Raw genomic sequence first — 20,659 nt, 5'->3', positions numbered from 1 at the left:
GACAGCCTCTAATCTTTCACTCTTATTTCAATTCTTTTTGGAAAGCTGTTCTCCCATTTTCTCTCCTCTGGAGACCAGGAATCACCTGTGTAAGTCTCTAAAAAATACTAATGCATGGGTCCAAGCCACAGAAATTTGAATTTTATTGGTCTGGAGTGCATCTTGGGCACAGGAGGCTTTTGAAACACTCGCCTGCCCCCCTGCCATGAGTCTAACATGCAGCCAGGGCTGAGAACTAATGCTCTAGCAAGACGGGTATTCAAGGAGAATGAAGATAAATATGGACGCTTATGGCAGGGATGCTAGAAGATTCAGAAGCAGACCTACACTTTTATTGTATTAAACTTTAAGAGTATGATATATCCCTCACCACAAAAGACTTCACAACCTTGAAATTAATGAAAGCAATGGAAGCTGTGGGGGTGTGGGGGGGTGGAGACACATATGCACAAATGGAAAAGACATATACGAGAAAAAAAAGACAGTAACAGTGCTTATGGCTAGTTACTTAAGAGCTAAATATCAGAAGGATTAAAATAACTGAATCAAACCAAAATTTCATAAACACATTTTCAAAACTGAACAATAAAGATTCAAAAGGAAGATGAAAATTAATTTATTTGAAGTATATAAAAATACAATAGGATCAAGAGAGACTGTACATGCCACTAAACTGTTCACTTTAAAACGGTTAATTGGGGAGAGCCCAGTGGTGGGGCCCAGAGAACATCCAGGGCGTAAGAGCTGGAGTGACCGCTGAGGTGAAGAGGGCAGCCTTCAGCCTCGGCTCCCACACTTCTGGAACTTGCTGGCAGCAGTGTGAGCTGCCCATGCAGGAGGCGGGGCGGGAAGGGCGAGGCCGGCCTCTGACCTGCCCTGCATGCTGCAGGCTCCAGGGGAAGAGTCGGACTCTCCCCAGGGGAGGGTGGGTGCCCTTCTCAATTCATTCTATTCCCCACTCACACCCCCAGGCAGGGTTGGAAATGAAGGACTTTTTTAACCTTTTTTGTTTTTTAAAAATAAATCCATAAAATCCAAAAAAAAAAAATAAAAAAAATAAAAAAATAAAATAAAATAAAATAAAACGGTTAATTGGGGACTTCCCTGACGGTCCAGGGGTTAAGACTGTGCACTTCCAATGCAGGGGGCGGGGGTTTGATTCTGGTCAGGGAATTAAGATCCCACATGTGCTGGTGTGGCCATAAATAAATAATTTAAAAATAAAATAAAATGAAATGGTTAATTGTATGTTATGTGATTTCACCTGAATTAAAAAAGAAAGAATACAAAGGGTTAAAGTTAAGTGCTATCTTTGGAATAAAAGAAAAAAGTGGTAGATATTTTAAAGCTTCTTTCTATCCCTAAAAAATTCACAAAAGACTCTCCGTAAGACAACTCAGCCACCTATTCATGAAAAAGGCACAGAGTGGCTGAATGTTTTACAGGGATTTAATTTTGTCACCTTAACACAATTCAGCAGACACATATTACATTCCTTACTCAGCCAGGAGGGGGCGCTGTAGTGGCTCAACAAAACTCCCCGAAAGCTCTTTCATTCAACAATTTACCTTACAGGCCATCCTTAGAATAAAAATAACCAAAACAGTGTCCCCTTTTTTTGCGTGGAGCAAGGAGGAAGCACGGGAAGCAGAAGAGTTGGGGGGTGAGGGAGGAGAGGAGAAATAAAGCTTACCTCTCTCTTTTTTTTGGATTTGATATCATCAGCACTGTTTGAGAAATTGGATTTCCTCTTGTTACTTTCAGACTTCTCCCTGGGTTTGTTATTTTCACCCTCCTTCATCTTCTTATACTTTTTCATAAACTCAGAAATTAGCTCAGGGCAATCCAAGTTTTTCTCAGGTTCCCAAGTATTGTGCTCCCTGGGCAAGAAGAATGGAGAAAAAAGGAAAGAAATGAAGAAGTTTTGGGGTAGGAGGGAATCCAATACCTTACTTTACAGAAGACAAATAGGCAAAAAGGAATAGAATCCCTATGCTTAAAGGAGATAATAAATTTGATTCTAGAAATCTATCCAATATATCCACACACACACACAAACTTGCACACAATTATAGCAGCATTTTAGTAGTCAAAGACAGAAAACAATTAAAATGCCTACAACTGGTGAATAGATAAACATAATATGGTATATCCATACAATGAAATACTATTCAGCAACAAAAAAGGAACATAATACTAAAATATATGCTACAACATGGAAGAACTTCAAGTCTGTGCCAAATTAAAATGAAACAGATGCAAAACACCATACACTGTCTGATTCCATTTATATGAAATGTCTAGGAAAGATATTGAAAAACAGAAAGCTGATCAGTAGTTCCGTGCAGCTAGGGCTTGCAATTAAATACAAACATATCCAAGGGAATTTGGGGAGGTTATGGAAATGTTCTAAAACTGGCCTATGTTGATGGATGCACAACTCTAAAAATTTACCACAAATCACTGAATTGTATACTTCAATAGACGAATTTTATGGTAGGTAAACTGCGTCTCAATAAACCTGTTAAACACTGAGATATAAGTTCTGTTTTGTAAGTGGCAAATGTGATTTCATACATCATCTATGCAAATCCTGAAGAGAGGACAATCTAATTCTAAATGCATTCCAGTTTACACTGTCTTAATTATGTTACTTATATTTCCAAGAAAAGCCAACAAATTGTTGGAAGATTGAAATAGTTAATTGGAAAAAAAGGCAGTAAGGGTTTAAATCATTGGAATATAGGCGAACCATAAAAAGGAAAAGACTCAAAATTGGTATTTGGAGCACATTAATTCAATGCTATGGATTCAAGTCTACTGTCTCTAGGTAATCAAAATGCATTTCTACATTAATAAGCAAAAATAATTTAAGTTAAATAGCTGTGTCTAATTAAACCTGGATCAAGGGGAATCCTTCTATGAGGAAAACAAAGTTTGCATTCACAAACTTGTTCTCTGTATTCACAGCATGGATTTTAGAAATGCAAATCACCAATACCAATAGCAGGCTATGGAATCAAAGCAAGAAATGTATCTTCTTTGGGAAAAACCAAACCAGGCATCTTCTTCACTCCTAGCCAGTGGCAGAGATTCTTTCATTAAGAACTAGCTACATTAAGACATATCTGTACATATATCACAGACAGTTTATATAATCCCTTCACTGACTTAGGAAATATTTTTAACATTTATGCACTATTTATTTTAGATACTTTATTTAAAAAAATGAAGTATCTTTAAATAAGAATGGTTTGAACACATGCTATAACAATAAGAATGATGGAAAAATCTGAGGTATTTACTCTAGACTTCAGCTTTCTGCAAAAAGAGCTTAAGAATGAAACAAAGTTTATTTCTAAATCATTTGAGCTAAAATTGGAAAGCCTCTCCCTCATAGCTCTTCTTGCAGCCAAAAAAAAAAAAAAAAAACCACCCTCATACAATAACTTTCTCCCAAATTCACAGATTATATATAGTCTACAATCCCAGGAGAATGAAGGCACCAAGAGGCATGCCAACCCTGGATAGTAAGCAAGCTAAGATGCGGAGGTAGGAGGAGAGTCTCTGTTGCCTCCAAGGAAAGCCAGTCTTCTAACGGGATTATCCCTTTCCCAACCAGGTTGGTACTGTTTCTACAGCAATCAATTTTCACCCAAAAGGCAGCATGGTATAACTTACAAAGAATCTGGATTTTAGCACCAAAGAAATGTGATGCTGGATCCTTGTTTTAGCATGTATCAGGTATGTTATCTCTGGTAAACAATTAATTTCCTCATCTGTAAACTCAGAATACCTCTAAAGGCTGTTAGGAGAATTACAGAGAACACATGAGGTAGGATATAACCACTGCCTCGAAAACAGTAGGTACTTAGTTGTGGACAACGTTGAAGGGGCACAATCTGTCTCAGTCTTTAACGAAACTCCGGATACTTTTGAAAAACTCAGGACAAATGTTAATCCATCTATCCTAAATCTTTTCTTTACCTCTTTTATCTACATAAGGTACCAATAGCTCAACTACACAGTCTTCAAAACACCCAACAATTTCCAGTGATGATTCAATGGGTCAAATAAACACCCTTAAAGTCTTCAGGTGTATTTTTGGTTTTTAAAGATTTATTTTTTGCCTGTGGTGGATCTTCACCGCTACACTCAGCTTTCTCTAGTTGCAGCAAGCAAGGGCCACTCTCCGTCGTGGTGTCCAGGCTTCTCACTGTGCTGGCTTCTCCTGCAGCAGGGGACAGGCTCTGGAGTGCTGGTTCAGCGACTGAGACCCATGGGGCTTAGTGCTCTGAAGCAAGTGGGATCTTCCTGGACCAGGGATCAAACCAGCGTCCCCTCCACTGCAAGGCAGATTCTTAACCACCGGACCACCAGGGAAGCCCCCTTCAGGTGTATGTTAATTCCTAGCTCATGATCCGGTAGGCCTCTCAAATTCATAGTGCCCATCTCTAGAGGATGTTGTGATACCATGCTTCTTTAGAAATATGGAGAGCATATTCTGACTGCTGTGCTACCCACATTTAGTTCTCTACGTGCTACAAGTGCTAAGCATCCTGCAGTGCATGAACTGTCCCACCTAAAACACCAACAATGCTCCGGACGGGAAACCTGATTCCCATGATAACCTTAACTATACTCCGAAGGCTCCTGATCACACCTTTGTCCAAAGGTACTGACAAAGCATTCAATCTTTTATTCACGTCTCACACTTTAAAGTTGTGATGTTCAGTATGGTAGCTACTAGCCACATATGGTAAATGAACATTTGAAATGTGGCTAGTATGAACTGAGATGTGTTATAAAATGAAAAATATACAACAGACTTTAAATTCTCAGCATGAAAATATAAAATTTCATTAATAATTTTTGTATTAATTTTGAAATAGCATTTTGATGGGAGTGTCTAATAAAAGATATTATTAAAACTCATTCTACTTTTCCTTAATGTAGCCACCATAAAATTTAAAATTACATCTGGCTTGCATTCCATTTCTGCTGAACACTCCTAGGAGCCTAAACCAGTTCCTATCAGCTCACTGGTGTTCAGAGAAATCCATTCTTTGTTGTCAGGCATTCTGGGAAGAGAATTAATGAGAAATTAAGGCAAAATGCCTAATGATTACACAGCTTCATGTAATTCACTTTTCAAGCTACCTCTTCTATGCCTCAGTATGTGCATATATTTACTTCAGCACTTAAAGCCAGTTACTGCCTATCTCTGAATACTCAGCACTTCAGCGTCATTCTTAGAGCTCACTGACGTTAAGAGGGGTTTTAAGGTCTTCAAAATAAATAATAGTAAAAAAGACAGAGGAATAAAGATTACCTTAAAGTGTTATTGTAGAAATCAGGTGGTATGTATCTGAGTGTTCACTCAATTTCTTTTGCGTCAGTTATACATATATTTAAAATTTTTAAAAATAAATACTGGGTCTCAGATTTAAGTCTCTTATTAGGATGAGTATTAAAAAAATAACAAAGATGAGTGTTTCATCCTAGAACACTTTTGAGGGCCAAGGGTCATTATGGAGAGCTATGGGATCAACTACAACTTCTTCTACCTAAATGTATGTATTTTAATTTAGTTACATCCAAAAAAATAATAACAATAACAGTTTACACTTACACTGACCTTATGTGTCTGACTCTATACATTTCCCCAACATCTCTATGATATATGCTATTTCGTATCCCTATTTTATTGAGGAAAGAAGAATTAAGGAACTTCACCAAGGTCACCCAGCTCATACTGTAAGTGGTGGGAGCAAGAATCTGGACTCAGGCAATCTGGCCCCTAATCTATGCTTCTAACCAGTTCATTACACTGCCTCTCAAAAGCAGTCTCATTAGAACATCAGCTCCAAGAAGGGGAGACCGTGCTTAGTTTACTGCTGTGTCTTGTGACTCTTAGAAAGGAGTGCAGGCGAGGAAAGAATAAGACAAAGATGGTGATGGTTCCCAGGGAAATGAACCAAAGCTGTCTACCTGAGTCCCAAGGCATGAGAGAAAGTACTTACTCAGAAAAGCCTTTCCACTTCAGTAGATATTCCACTTGCCCTTTAACCACACGCCTGTCTAGCACCTTCTCCACAACGTACTCCTCCTCATCTTCTGAAGAAGAACTGTCAGCTGTCCGCTTGGTTTTCTTTCCCATGTCTCACGCTGATTCCCCTGAAGGACTAAGGCCACCGGGTTCCTGTAAATGGGAGGGACAAAAATGGTCAGAATCCATGTGAGCAGTTAAAACGTTCACTCTTCTTGATGGGATGCAGTGGGTATAACACAAAGCTACCATGACCATGTACCTTTCTCTTGGGTCTTGAAACATTCTACAGATGAGTCCTAAGAATTTAACCAAAAATGGGCAGATCCCCAATTTCTTAATTACAACTTTCTCATCAGCTCACAAGATCAAAATTATTAGATGGGCACAATTATCTAACTCTAATTTCAGATTCCATAAAACAAGTAGTGTGTGGTATTTTACTCCTGGTACCTCTACAACTGTCTACAAGTCATAAACTGGAAGAGAAATATGGAAAACCTTCCATTTAAATAAGATTTTCTATAAAAATGGGAAAAAAAGAAAAGCCACCAAAATCTAACTTTCCTCTGCTCTGAGCATCCTGAACAGTCTCTCAGCAGGACAAACAAGGCCTGCCCGGGCATGTTTCACCACATTTTCAGTGACTCGGTACATTTCCCTTCAACAAATTGAGCTTGTCCCTTCAGAGCATCCATCAGCTCACAAAAGCAAGGCTGACACCTCAAATATATTAAGCCTCATCTTTCATTTGGGGATGAGGGAGGCGGGGAGGAGAAAAATATTTTTCAGTCCTAAAAATCAGAACTAGTCATTGGGCTGTTCAGTAATTAAGACTCAACTAATCCAAATATTAAGGAGGTACCTCTCCTCTTAACTGGAGCTGACTTTGGGCCAAAGGAAGAGGAGGAGGAAAAAAAGAGGTCTGGTCCCAGACTCACATCAACATGAAGTCTCAAAACACAGAAGAACCATTCATAGACCCAAGGAAAGCTGAAGTAAGGCAACACAAATGGAAATTGAGTTAAGCTCAGAAATATGCACAACCAGGGGGTACGCAGCAGAGACTCTAGTGTTTTAAATTCCCTCTTTGTTGTCACCACAATCATTTTTAAGAATTCTTCCTTAACCATGTTAAATGGTGCCTAGAGTCTGGATTATAGAGTAGCAGGGATTGTTTTCTTAGCTGAACTCCATTTTATCTTGCTGTAAACCTTAAAGCTTTTTTTTCAGCATTCTAAAAACATTTTCTTTCTGATCAGATGACCACCCCAGGAGTAGGAAAGGTCACTACTAATCTCAGAATTTTGTCTTTGTGTACCATAAGAAGTTGCATTAATTAATTTACTTCAAACTAGCATAATTTAGGGAATTATTCCAAGAATATATAGTTGTAAATCATACCTCCAGAACTTACTAGCAATAGGTCTGCCCACCCAAAAAACTGTATGTTTTTATCAAAATACTTCATTTGGATGAGGGAGTAGGAGTGGGGGGAATGTAAGGTAAGGAGTTTCACAATAATTTTTCCACGAATTCAGACGAAAGTCCTTTAGCTTCAAGGAAAAAAAAAAAATCTGATTTATTTAAAATAAAAGCAGCCTCCAACCTCACCAGAGACAGGAAATGTCATATTCCAGGGAGAATACCCCACCCCACCCCCACTCACCTTGGAATTTCCGGGAGCTGAGCAGTTTAGGTCAGAGCGCCAGGGTTAAAACCAGCCCCGGGTTAGATGCATGCAGTTAAGCATTGTGACTATGGCCTCCCCTGCCTCACGAGGAAAAACAAGGATTTACATATGTGTTCTTCAGTTTCAGGGAGGAAAGAGGGAAATCTCCCTTTATACCTTCATGCAGAAGAGGAGCCCCAAAGGTAGAAGATGAATGGGGGTTCCCTCCTTTACCTACCGGATCGCCCCAGTTCTTTCTTTCCCTCTGGGCTAACAGGAGGGGCCTCCCCTCCCAGGTCGGGGCTTGGCGGGCTGGCAGCTCCCCCGCCCCCACCCAGCTGCCTAGGCGCCACTGCGCAGCTGTCCCAGTCCGTTGCCATGGCAACTGGCAGCCGTACGAGACTAAGGGGGGTGAGAAGCAAACGGAAAAGTTAAAAGGCTTAACTTTCCTTTTCAGAGAAGGCTGGGTGGAGAAGTTGGAAGGTACCTCCCTTGGCCTCAAGTCTAAGGCATTCAGAGCTCCAGGGAATTGGCTCTCGGGTTTTTAAATCCAGAACTTGTGCTTGTTTCTCTAAGAGCACTGGGAATTTAATCAATAGCATTTTAAGATCTAACAGGATTATCGCTCTACTGGAAGCGGGGGCGGGGAACGGCTAGATCCTTCTACAACACGATCAGGACAAACCACCGACCCCTTAATCCAGCCCACCAGGAACACTTTAGGCAAGGCCTTTTCTACCATCTGTCACTGAACAGTTAATTAAAATTGGGAGGGGGCAGGTGCAAGGAGTAACAAGAAAGGGAGAAGAGAAGTACTTCAAAGATACTACACAACTTTCCTTCTTGGGGGATTACTAGATTCAAAAACAGAATCTAGGGACTTGAAGCACGACCGAAGAATCTTTCAACTAAAATTATAGATAGAAGACAATTTAATTCTCAAGTAGTTTTAAAAAACAGAAGGGGAAGGAACAGTCCAGTCACAACCATTGCTGTTAATTGAAAACCACTTCTCATTAGTTGTTTTTGTAATATTATAAAACAAATTTTTAAATAATTACCCACTTGGAACATTAATTATACAATATAATAATTAAAACCTTGTGTATTAAAAATTCCTAATACTTGAGAAAAGGAGGACTGAGATAACGAAGAGAGACTTAAGAGACTTGCAGTCCCATGAATGTTCCTTTCTGCTGGCTTAAAAGAACATTTTAGAGAGCTCCACAACTCTGCTCCCTTCTTTACAGATATGAGTCTTTTAGAGACAAAGGCTGCTGCCACAAGAGAGTATGAATAAGGGACAATAAAAAGCAAAGAACCAGACTGAGGGGGAGAAAAAAAAGAATGGTGATTCTGCCTATCAAACAGAAGAAACTGTTGGGTATGAGAGCACAATGGACAGTTTTCAACTATGAGAATGTCTTCAACTTTGAATAGACTCATCAGGAAATCTGAGTAAAATCTGCCTTTCTCGACTCTTCCTAACTTTTTAAAACTTTTTGTAGTTAAGTGATATGAAAACAATGCCAAAGGAATTAGATCAGAGTTGTGATTCTGTGATTAACTTGCCATGTGTGATCCTGAATAAATAAATTTTAGGTCTAACCCCAGAATCACTAAAGGGGGTCAAATAAATCCCCACTGCCTACCTCCAAGGGAAAGGGTGAGTTTATGCTGAAACCAAAGGCTGTTAAGTCCCTCAAGAGAAGCTTTTATAAAATATTACAGGGCCTAATACAACAGCAGCAGGAAATACGTGACCTTCCAAATTCCTAAGCCATTAAGCCATATCACATGCAGTAACTCCCGCAGTTTAACATGTTAGAGAGCAAGAAAGGAGGAACCTTGTCTTTGTTAACCTGGTGCTGGTAAACTAATAAACTTTCAGAGAAAAGGCAGGCAACCTTTTCTCTCAAGGGCAAAATTCTTACTCCTTAAAACTCAGGGAAATATTGGAGATTGCAGAATGAAAAAACAGCAGTTCTGTGAAGGGATAAGGGAGAGGAAAGAATGACAGCAATACTAAGATTTTAGTGAAACCTTTCAGGAAAACAAGGGAATTCAATGAGGAAAGGAACAAAAACATTCTGGCGTCCATCCTTCTCCTTAAAATATCAGGGAATAAAGAACCAGATCAATTCCCTCTTTCCCACTCTTAACAACTGGCTAAAAGGCACATGGCTAAGATCCCTTTCTCTTTGGGAAATGGGTTTTGCAACAGCTGACAAATCAAATTGGGCCTGATGCCAGGAGTCAGAGTCCAACCATAATATTCTGTAAAGAATGGCATGCAATTGTCTTGTAAATCTCCTGGACAGTCACAGATCAGAAGCTGGCAAGGATGACGACATAGTTCTGATGGAATGTGTCTTATCTTAACCTTGAAGTTACAGATCTGCTCAGGAGCAGCAGTAAGAAATGAGAAATGCACTCAGACATCGGAGGGGACATAATTCTCTTTTAGACAGTGCGACCCAGTGTATTAGGGTCAAATGAAACACAAAGCCAGACGGACAATTTAAGGGCTAGAGCCTGGACCAGATAAAGCATCTAGACTGGTGGTTCACGCTGAGCTTGGGAGGAGGGAGTGTTCCAGTGTGAGAAATGAGACATGGCTGGCAGGATGATGGAGAGATTAAGGTAGAATCCCGATACCATGACGGAGGAAGAGAGGCTGAGCCTCTTGAGCACAACCTTATTATCCTTATGGAAATGTCCATAGGAAGGGGTGAGCTTCTCAAGTCCCATCTTTCAGACATAACAGATCTCGGCCTTTTCTTGAACACACGCAGGAACTCTCTGGTAAAGGCATCAACAACTACAGATAGAATCCAGCAATTTAACTGCCCATCAGATCACGAGAAAGAGCAGGCCCCACTAACCCTTCCTATCAATGACACAAGGCAAATTCACCTTACAGGCAGGCCCCTGTGTGCTGGGGGAAAAACACCTAAGCCAGGGAATCTGGTGAAAATTCAGCCTTGGACAAACATCAGAGACCTTTGCCGTCAGGCACAGTCAGAACGCACATTCCAAGTCGATGATAGGAAACTTCTTTAACAGATGAAATCTTCCAGAAAAAAAAAAGAGAAAACAGGAAGAGGTGAGGAGGTGAAGCAGAGAGGGACCAAAAAAATCCCACACATTGTAAGGGTAAAAGAAGATTTAAAAAAAAGATAAAAACTGCCAGTCCCCAGAAATTGAGAGAGGGCATCACAGAAAGCTGGGGCAACCCAGAAGAACAATAAATGTCATGATTAACTGGTTGCATTAACAGATCAATACTGGAAACAGAGAACCACTCACGTAAGACTGTTGGTTTCTGTACTCTGCCCAATCCCTCCATTCACTACTTATCAAAGTCAGCTGTCCTGGCGGCGTCTGCATTTTCATGACCACTTACAAGCAAAAGCATACACACACACACACACACGTGTGTACACATATGTCTACACACACACACAGTGTGTATATCTATATACACTAGGACTTCCCTGGTGGTGCAGTGGGTAAGAATCCGCCTGCTAATGTAGGAGGACACAGGTTGGATCCCTGGTCCAGAAGATTCCACATGCCGCAGAGCAACTACGCCCATGCTCCACAACTACTTTAAAGCCCGTGTGCAGCAGTGAAGACCCAGGGCAGCCAAAATACACATACATACATATATATAATAATTCTAAGTCTTTCTCTAAGCTTTCTTTGTATTATTTTTTCCCCATTTATTTTTATTAGTTGGAGGCTAATTACTTCACTACATTGCAGTGGGTTTTGTCATATTTGTATTGTTTAAAAAGTAACAAAAGCAACTGCTAAGCTGCCTCACTGAACTACCTGCTGAACTATCTGGCAGTGGTAGTCAAATCAAGTGTCAAAATGCATTAATCAATGAGCTCTTTTATAGAATTTTAATATAAGTTTTATAAGCAAACTAAGAATGCAAATCTTCTATAAAAAAAAGTCATTCTATAGAGCAGCAAAGGTCCCTCTCACATGTGTTAATTAAATATGCCACTGACAGGCGACTTCCGTTGGTCCAGGCTTGAGAAACTCCCAAGTCTCCCCTAAGACCCTTGGGGAAAGCTGTTGGCTTATGTGAAGATTAAACTGTCAGCTACAGCACTGTCTTCAAGGCGTCCTCTTTATAGCCTATTGTAGCAAATAAAACAGATGAAAAGAAACCAAATTTACAGAACCATTTTAATCTGGTCTGTATTCTTTGCTCTTTATAGATCTAGAAGCACCAATGGTTTTAGGTTTGTCACACATACGGCATAAAACTAAAATACCCTCTATAAAGATGTTTTCTTCCACTAGATTTATGATTTCCAAAGTATTAGCCATGTGGCATCTTAACAAAAACACAGCATAGAGATGCACATTACAGCTGTCCCGGCTGTCTCAGGTTTTGCTAAATGGGCTGATAACTATCACTCCACCTCCACCAAAAGCCTATGAGCATCCAATTCAAGAGGAGTTAAAAGCTTTTTAAATGTCTATTTAAGAGACTGGATTAGGAAAGAGTTGAGGAGGAAGATTAACTGTGGTCGTTAACACCCCTATCATTAACAAGCCACATATAGGCAACACAAACTTTATTAATAGAGAGGAGTGTGGAAAGAGGAAATGCTTCTCCCTTGGCTAGCAGAGCTCCAGTTCACCATCTTTCAAAAATCAGGCCAAGGCACTGCTTCCACCAGTCACAGAATTATTCTGGGACAAAGTATCCTATTTGCTGATTATCTAACCCTCCCGCGCCAGAAAGCAAGGGAGTAGAATCTTTTCTTCCTTTAGATTAAAACATACACATTATAAATGGAGATAAAAGCTACTCTATAAATTTCATTGTATTGTCCTCTAAGCTCTGAACCCATTAAAAAATATAAATGAATGTGTACTACAGCAGTTCTCAGAACAACTCAGTTTTACGTTTGGTTCTTTGGTACATTTAGCATTGACACAAATTCTTGGTATCTCATTACCAGATCACAATCCCACAAAATAACCTTACATGGGATTTGTTTTTTCCTATATTCAAATCTACTGTGTTTCGTCTCTCAAGTGTCTACTTTCTCTAAATTTAGTTAGGGAACACCTAAAGCCATCATGGGCAAGAAGTTAGCTATTCAATTGTTTCTTGATTCAAGAGAAAGTAGAATTTGGTACCACTAAGGGGAAATGTCTTCCAGATGGTGCCTCTGAACACCTCTATCCTTGGAATGTACTGAATTTCTCAAAGTACCACAGTCTCTGGTGTTAATATCACACCAACTCCTCTCTATTAATTAAATATGATGAAACATGAACTAGTAGAACCTTGTCACCTTTCATGAGGAACCTGGCAATTTCTCCATAAATTTTAAGAAAAATGGATAAGAGTACCATTTGAGTAGATGACTGCAAATCTCAGATTTTACATATCACTTTAGCAAATCATGTTCACAAAATATGGAGGGGTTAAAAGAGAACTGAAGTGCCCATCCCCAATTAAAATTACAGTCATAAAGCATTTCTCAAATAGTTGTAAACTTAAGATTCACACTTATCTAGCTTGTACAGATTTTGGTTATCAGCAGCTTAAGGGTTACAATGGCTTCTTCAGGTCATTTCAACATATCCTCTATTTGAAAGATGAGCTTCTACTATGCCTAACAATTTACATTCTACCATAGTCTTAGTTTACCAAAGACATTCAAGAATCATAAAAATTAATTTGCATAACCGTAAAGTAAAATCGCTAATGCAACTATTGAGATGATATTAGACTTTAAATCAGTATGCTAAAATCTGATTAACACACCCTGACAAAAAGATTTTTTATATAATTGGAATAAGAAAGATATCTCAGACTGTAAAACTTCCAGGAGTAAAAGAGCATTCCTTCAACATATGGCATAGTTTTGTGCTCTGCCATTACCTTGGTGTATTAGCAACATGAATTATATTGAAGTCATAGCCTACAATTTAGATAAATAAAATCAACCCAGTATTGAACTTTTTCCCATCCCATACAACGGTATCCTTGGCAGCTCCTTGGCCATCTATTAAGATCCTGACCAATTTCTCTCTGTGGCAATTTAAAAGCTGTAAAAAAATACATAATGGGTGATGACAGGAGAAACAAACCCACACCAGAAATTATTGAACCTTGTACATCTTTGCAAGTGTCTCTATTGACATATAAGTGTGAGTTACTACGCTACAATATCATAAAAGTGTGCTCTACACTTTAGATATATTGATAGTTAAATGCAAAGAAAGGCCACCATCAGATAAATGGCTTAAGGGATGGCCAATCTCAGACCACCCAGCTCTTCCACTGAGCATTCTGACACATTGCTTAAGCCAAATAAGATGTTTTTGTCCAGCTTCCAAACATCATCCCGACTCAGAGCCTATGCCAAAAGGATAATACAGTAATACTGACCCTTGCTCTAAAATTGTCTGGTTGGTTATATATTTATTGAGAGCCAAGTAAGTGTCAAATAGTGCATGAGCACTGAGTTTAAGCCCGTCTTCAGCTTAAGAACTAAGTTGAAGTATCACCAAGTCTCTCCTTGGTTCAGTCAGCAATGGCTAGCACCATCCAAAGGTTGTTGTAAAAAAAAGCTATTAAAAGGGCAACTAGTTAACAGTCAGTATCAGAACTAGGAATAAGATATGGGTCCTATCCCAACTAGATCACTGAAAAAAAGTTGAACTAGACAGGTCACTTAACCTAAGGTTTAGCACTTTGCCCTGCTTATCTCACAGGTCTGCTGTGGGGGAATAAAAAAATTAGAGAACACTTTTAAATATATAAAGCAGAGAAGTTAAATGTCTGATAGTAGATGAAGTTAAAAATACACTTCTATCTTCTGAAGAGTTTATATAGGATTGATGTTAGTTCTTCCATAGAAGTTAGTAAAATTCACCTGTGAAGCCATTTGGACCAAGAGTTTTTCTTTGTGGGAAGGCTTTTAACTACAAATTCCATTTCCTTAATACACACAGGGATAGTGAGGTACTTAATTTCTCCTGAAGTGAGCTTTGGTAGTCTGTCTTTCAAGGAAGCCATTCATTTTATCCTAGACATTAAATGCACTGGCATAACTTCATAATTCTCCCTTGTAAAACTCTGTGTCTATAGGATTAGTAGTGATATCCCTTCTCTTATTCCTGATGTTAGTAATTTTGTCTTTTTTCCACTGATCAAACTTGCTCACTACATTATTTTCTCCCAAAAAAACAACTTTCAGTTTCATTGATTTTTCTCTGCTGGTCTTGTTTTATTTATATACATACTTCATCAACTATTCACTGCTTTTACTTTCACTATTTCCTTTCTGCTTACTGTGGGCTTGATTTTTTAAAATTGAATGAATTTGTCATGTAATACTGTAAGTTTAAGGTATACAGCATGTATATCTTTGATACATTTATATATTGTAATATGGTGGACAGTGTAGTGATGTTTATCACATTATATAATTACAGTACAATATTATTCATATTCATGATACCATGCATTAGGTCTTTTTTGATTTTTTATTTTTAAAAATAATATTATTTTTGGCTGCACTGGGTCTTCATTGCTGTGTGAGGGTTTTCTCAAGTTGTGGCGAGCGGGGGCTACTCTTCGTTGCGGTGCACAAGCTTCTTTTTGCAGAGCACAGGCTTTAGGTACACTTGCTTCAGCAGTTGCAGCTTGCAGGCTCTAGAGCGTGGGCTCAGTGGTTGTGGTACATCATGTGGAATCTCCAGAGATCAAATTCATGTCCCCTGCATAGGTAGGTGGATTCTTATCCACTATGTCACCAGGGAAGTCCTGCATTAGGTCTTTAGAGTTTACTTACTACTTATACAACTTTGTACCCTTAAACATCATCACTCTTATCCCTTTTTCTAGGTTAAGACAGAAAGACTCTAGATCTTTCCACCTTTTTGGAAAAACCTTTTATTTGTATTGAGGTATAGCAGAGTAACAATGCTGCAATAGTTTCAGGTGAACAGCTAAGGGACTCAGCCCTACATCTGCACCTGTCCCTTCTCCCCTTAAACCTCCTCCCCTCCAGGCTGGCATGTTACATCCATCAGCGCTTCCTGTGCTATACGGTAGGACCTTGTTTATCCATTTTAAACATAGCAGTGTGTCCATGTCGATCTCAAACTTTGTCTTTTCAATTAAAGCATTTAATACTATAAATTTTCCTCTAAGCACTGCCTTGGCTATATCCCACATATTTTGTTATGTCATCATTTCTTTTTATTCAGTACAAAATATTTTCCAATTTTTTGTGTGATCTTGTCTTTGATCCATAGGTTGCTCAGAAGTGTATTGTTTAGTTTCAATTATTTGGGGTGTTTTCCAGGTGTCTTTCAGTTACTGATTTCTAATTCCATTACAGCCAGAAAACATACTTTGTATAATCAAATCCTTTTGAGATTTATGACAGATGGTCTGACTTGTTAAATGTTGCTATGCACTTGAAAAAAATGTATATTCTGCTTTAGTTGGGTGGCATATCCTATGAATGTCTATGGTATCAGGCTCATTGACAGTGCTGTTCCAGTCTTTACAGCTTTGCTGTCTACCTGTTCTATTAATGGGCTTCTCAGGTAGCACAGTGGTAAAGAATCTGCCTGCCAATGCAGGAGACTCTTGTTTGATCCCTGGATTGGGAAGATCCCCTGGAGTAAGAAATGGCAGCCCATTCCAGCGTTCTTGCCTGGAAAATGCCATGGGCAGAGGAGCCTAGCAGGCTATATAGTCCATGGGGTTGCAGAGTCAGACATGACTGACCTCACAGCACACAATATTTCAGTTCTTTTTTAGACTAAAAGGAGGTGTTGAAGTTGCCAATACAATTGTGAGTGTGTATTATTTAGTTCTATTGTTTTCTTTCTTGTATTTTGATGCTTATTATTAGTTGTGTAAATTTTAGAATTATTGTATCCTCCTGATGAAGTGATCCCTTCATCACCTACATGTGTTAACTCTTTGCCCTACTTACCTCACGTCTGTTATGGAAAAAGAACAAGAAAACACTTTGGAAAGTACACAGGAAACAAAAGGTAAAATGTTTGATAACAGAAGTAGTTAAAAATAACTTTAATGAATTTTCCGAGCTATCTGTAAGTTTTATCTATCCTTGTCTCCAACTACACGTATAAATGAGGCTTGCCTATGTTTATCAGATTACTAGATATAATTTATTGTTGTGAAATACTGAACAAATTAGCAGTATATTACCCTCCACAACTCCCTGTGAGGTAAGTGAGTCTTACTGATTTAAGGATGCGAAACAAGGCACATGGAGTTCAAGGATTTGCCTCAGAAACCAAAGATAGATTTCCCAGCCTGTTGGGTTGACTTCTTTGTAAAGGGCATTTTATTCCGACATAATTATGCCCGCTGGCTCAGATATGAACTTGTTTTATTCTAAGAATTGTAGATTACAATCAGAGAAACACTTGAATTCAATTTGGTTCCTCCACTCCATGGAAGAAATAAATAACGAGTGTGTTATAAAACTTGATCTTGAAGCAGTCCTTTCAATGACACCATCTCAATCCCATGCTTTCTGGTGTGCTTCCTAGCAATGAAACATGATGGAACAGGTACTCAGTAAGTCTGAAGAGTAAGACTGCACATCGGAGCTTCCCTGAAGGTCCAATGGTTAAGATCTTCCACTGCAGGGAACTAAGATCCAGCATGCCGCACAGCCAAAAGAAAAAAAGGCTGCAAGTGAAAAATGAAAAATCTAGGTCCATGACCTAGTTTCAGGTAGAAAAATCTGTCAGGTTTTTTTTCCCCTTAAAATTCTGCTTACTCCCCTCTCTTAAAAGAAATTTATCTTAACTGAGGTAAAATTGACTTTAAGTGTTTTAAGTTTGATGAACTAGTCTTACTGGATAGGAAATCCAGACTACACAGTCCTCAGCTTCATTGGAAAGACTGAAAAGTGGTTCAGCTAGTCCATCACACTCATTTTAGAAAATCACACACAAGTTCAGGTTTGTTATCACTGTGTTAATACCCTGAGAAATTGACAACCAGTCAACAACTCAGTTTTCTGTCCCTCAAGTTCTAGGGAAAACCAGTTGGACTACATTGGCCCAAAATATAAGAGTTCTTGATTTGCATCTAAAATTGACTTCAAAAATAAACTCCCAGGACAATCTAGGAGTCACTTCATAAAAAATGTTAGGTCTAGAGAACTATTAGTTATCACCTAGCCAATTCCTTCCATAAGAAACTAAGGACCAAATGGCTCACTTTGACTTCCCCTACTCCTCACCACTTGCTTCTCATTTTAAAAAATAACCTTTTCTTTTTTGAATTAGGTAATATTTATTTGGATAGGGATTAAAGAACCAGGGTATAGTAGTCTGAATGGTGCCCCCCACCCCACCCCACCCCACCCCTCGCAAAGATATCCATGACCTAATCCCTCAAAGTTGAGTAGTACTTTATATGGCAAAAGATGTGCTTTAAAGATGTGAAAGGAGAAATTTATCCCAGATTATTAGGTGGGCCTTAAATGCAATCACACATATCTTTTTAAGAGGCAGGAGTTCTGAGAGAGACATATAGAGAAAGCAATGTGAAGACAGAGCAGGGAGTGAGAAGGCAAGGAAAACAGACAACCACCAGAAGCTAGAAAGGCAAGGAAGGGATTCTCCCCTAGGGCCTCCAGAATGGGCGCAACACCTTGATTGCAGACTTCTGGCCTTCAGAATTGTGAAAGAATAAACTCTTGTTGTTTGAAGCCACCAGGTTTGTGGTAATTGCAGCCACAAGAAACTAAGACACAGGGGAAATAAAATTTTAAAAATAATAAGCCAAACATTTATAAAACTAATTACTGATGCAAAGGAAAAAAAAAATGCTTTAAATGACCCAAAGAATGCCTAAATCCTCTAATCTTTCATTTTAAAGGTAGGTTGAGGCAATCAGAGGATGCAATTTACCTAAAAGGATGGCAGATCTGAGAAGACAAATTCAGAAAGGTCTAATATTTACATAGCTGCTAACAAGAACAGAGTAGGTTTTCTCCCAAACATGCTAGCTGGTAGAGCTCCCGGGCAGACTAAACATAGGCAACAGTTGTCACTGTGGGTGTTCTGCCAACAGAAGTGTAAAGTTGTCATCAGAAATGAATATGTGGCTTCGAGTGGCTTACAGAAATCCAACAAATCTGCGTCCTGGACTCTGCACAAGCCAACTCTTCTCAGGATGACCTGGACTCCTTCCCATTAGTACAATGATCAGTTAAAGCCATCCTCTACAAGGAGGGAAGGGAAATCAATTTATGTCAGAGAAAAAAGACAATTGCCCAGAGTCCAGGGTCATCAATAACAATGTGTAAATATAAGCCATACTGAGTCAGTTATAAATGATATCCAGCACTATAATTTATTGCTTTTAAAGTCAACATCCAGAGCATTTAGGCCCCAATTTCATATTAGGTGAATGGAAACAAAAACAGACCAAGTAAAAGGATAAGAAAAAATGCTTTACCAGGAGATGTGATATGAGCTATTTCAATAAGATATAAAAATTATACTATGTGGTTAAATAAATGGTAAAAGCAAAATATACTAGTCTTCCTCAGAAACCTCTGTACCCTGGATAGCTTTCTCTGTTTTCCAGAAATATTGTCAAGGGCTCTGAAAATCACCAGAACTTTCCTAGATATATAAAAATCCAGTCAATTCAAAGGTATGCTGTCTTTGTCTTTCCCCAGTTATCATCCTGCTCACCTAGTACCTGAGAGAAGCTTTCCACCTACCAGATTTCAGACAGACTAATGAAGATGTATTATTTTTCCTTTTAAATAACAATCATTTTGTTTGGATGCAACAGGATATGCCTCTAAGTTCTAAGCACAAGTGTCTGAAATTTTTGTAACATACACTCAGCATTTTGTACTGCTAAGAGTGTATAAGTTAACAATCAAAAACAAGTTCTCCAAAAGCAAGAAATAAAAGTCTAAACTTATGATTTTCAATATGACAGTCTCAGATTTCAATTAAAAACTACTCTCCAAAATTTCCCCACCAGAGAGGAATGCTTATCAGACCTATTAACTATGACAGTGTAAGAGAACTTATAATAAAACAAGCAACTTTTACTCACACATCACAGTAAACCAAAAAGTCTAGGTGCAAGTCCTGAAAATTTTCAAATAAAAATATACTATTAAATAACATCAAATAAAGGATCACTGATTAATTTGTTTATAGACCAAAGTAGGTAGGGCTGGAGATGAAAGGTTACTTAGAGAGTAACCTAAGGAGGCATGTTTTGGTTTACCTGTTCTTCAAGTCAGTATTTCTTTTCCCCAAAAGTATAGGCTTCTAAACAGCTGAAAAATCAGTTCAGCAGAAATCAACCTGTGATTTAAACAATGAAATAGAGTACTATAAATGAGAAAATGTCAGAACACTTTGCATATCTATTTGTATAGTGAAACTTCAAAGGAAAGAGGATTAAGTCAGATGAGAATATAAGAAGCATCTGAAGCAAAGTCACCTCTCCAAAAATTTATTTGCCATTATTTGAGGAACCCAAACACAAGATGCAATCAGTATTTAAATGGAAAGAAATGGTAAAAACATTAATGTAGCTTTCCTTTTATCCAATCAGTGATCACTCTACATCTGAAGAGATAATCATAAGGACTTAGTGATCCATTTACCAAAGAACACTTCCTAAACACTTCACCCATCTTCTCTCTAAATTCCAATTGGTAAAATAAAAGATTTTGACAAAATAATTGATTCTACCATCTGTCATTTCAGATCAATGGTTTTCAAGTGGAAACTTTGCACCCTTCCCTCAAAGGACATTTGGTGACATTTTGATTGTCACAAGAAGAGGAGTGGAGGAGGTGAGATGCATTTATCAGGCTCACAATGTCAATATTGCTGAGACTGAGAAACTCTATAGT

The 20,659-nt window shown here is 38.6% G+C and overlaps 1 protein-coding gene across 6 annotated transcripts in view; it reads right to left on the bottom strand.

Moving 5' to 3' along the window:
- Nucleotides 1-20,659, bottom strand: part of CBX5 (chromobox 5) — a 34,279-nt gene that overhangs the window by 12,046 nt on the left and 1,574 nt on the right. For 3 of the 6 annotated variants that reach the window (XM_065934246.1, XM_065934251.1, XM_065934248.1), the window contains 2 exons: nt 6,024-6,202; nt 1,694-1,880 (listed from right to left, as the gene is read on the bottom strand). In XM_065934246.1, coding sequence (XP_065790318.1) covers nt 1,694-1,880; nt 6,024-6,160 — 324 coding nt within the window. In that variant the 5' untranslated portion in view covers nt 6,161-6,202. Of the gene's footprint in view, nt 1-1,693; nt 1,881-6,023; nt 6,203-6,311; nt 6,627-7,718; nt 7,861-7,959; nt 8,097-20,659 lie in introns of those variants that run through there. The other 3 variants (XM_065934247.1, XM_065934250.1, XM_065934249.1) reach the window with 3 other exon arrangements.

This window comes from Muntiacus reevesi, chromosome 4 (genome assembly GCF_963930625.1).
Source record: "Muntiacus reevesi chromosome 4, mMunRee1.1, whole genome shotgun sequence".
NCBI classification, from domain to species: domain Eukaryota; kingdom Metazoa; phylum Chordata; class Mammalia; order Artiodactyla; family Cervidae; genus Muntiacus; species Muntiacus reevesi.
Note: the sequence above shows the minus strand (reverse complement) of the source record. Positions and strands in the feature narration are given on the sequence as shown.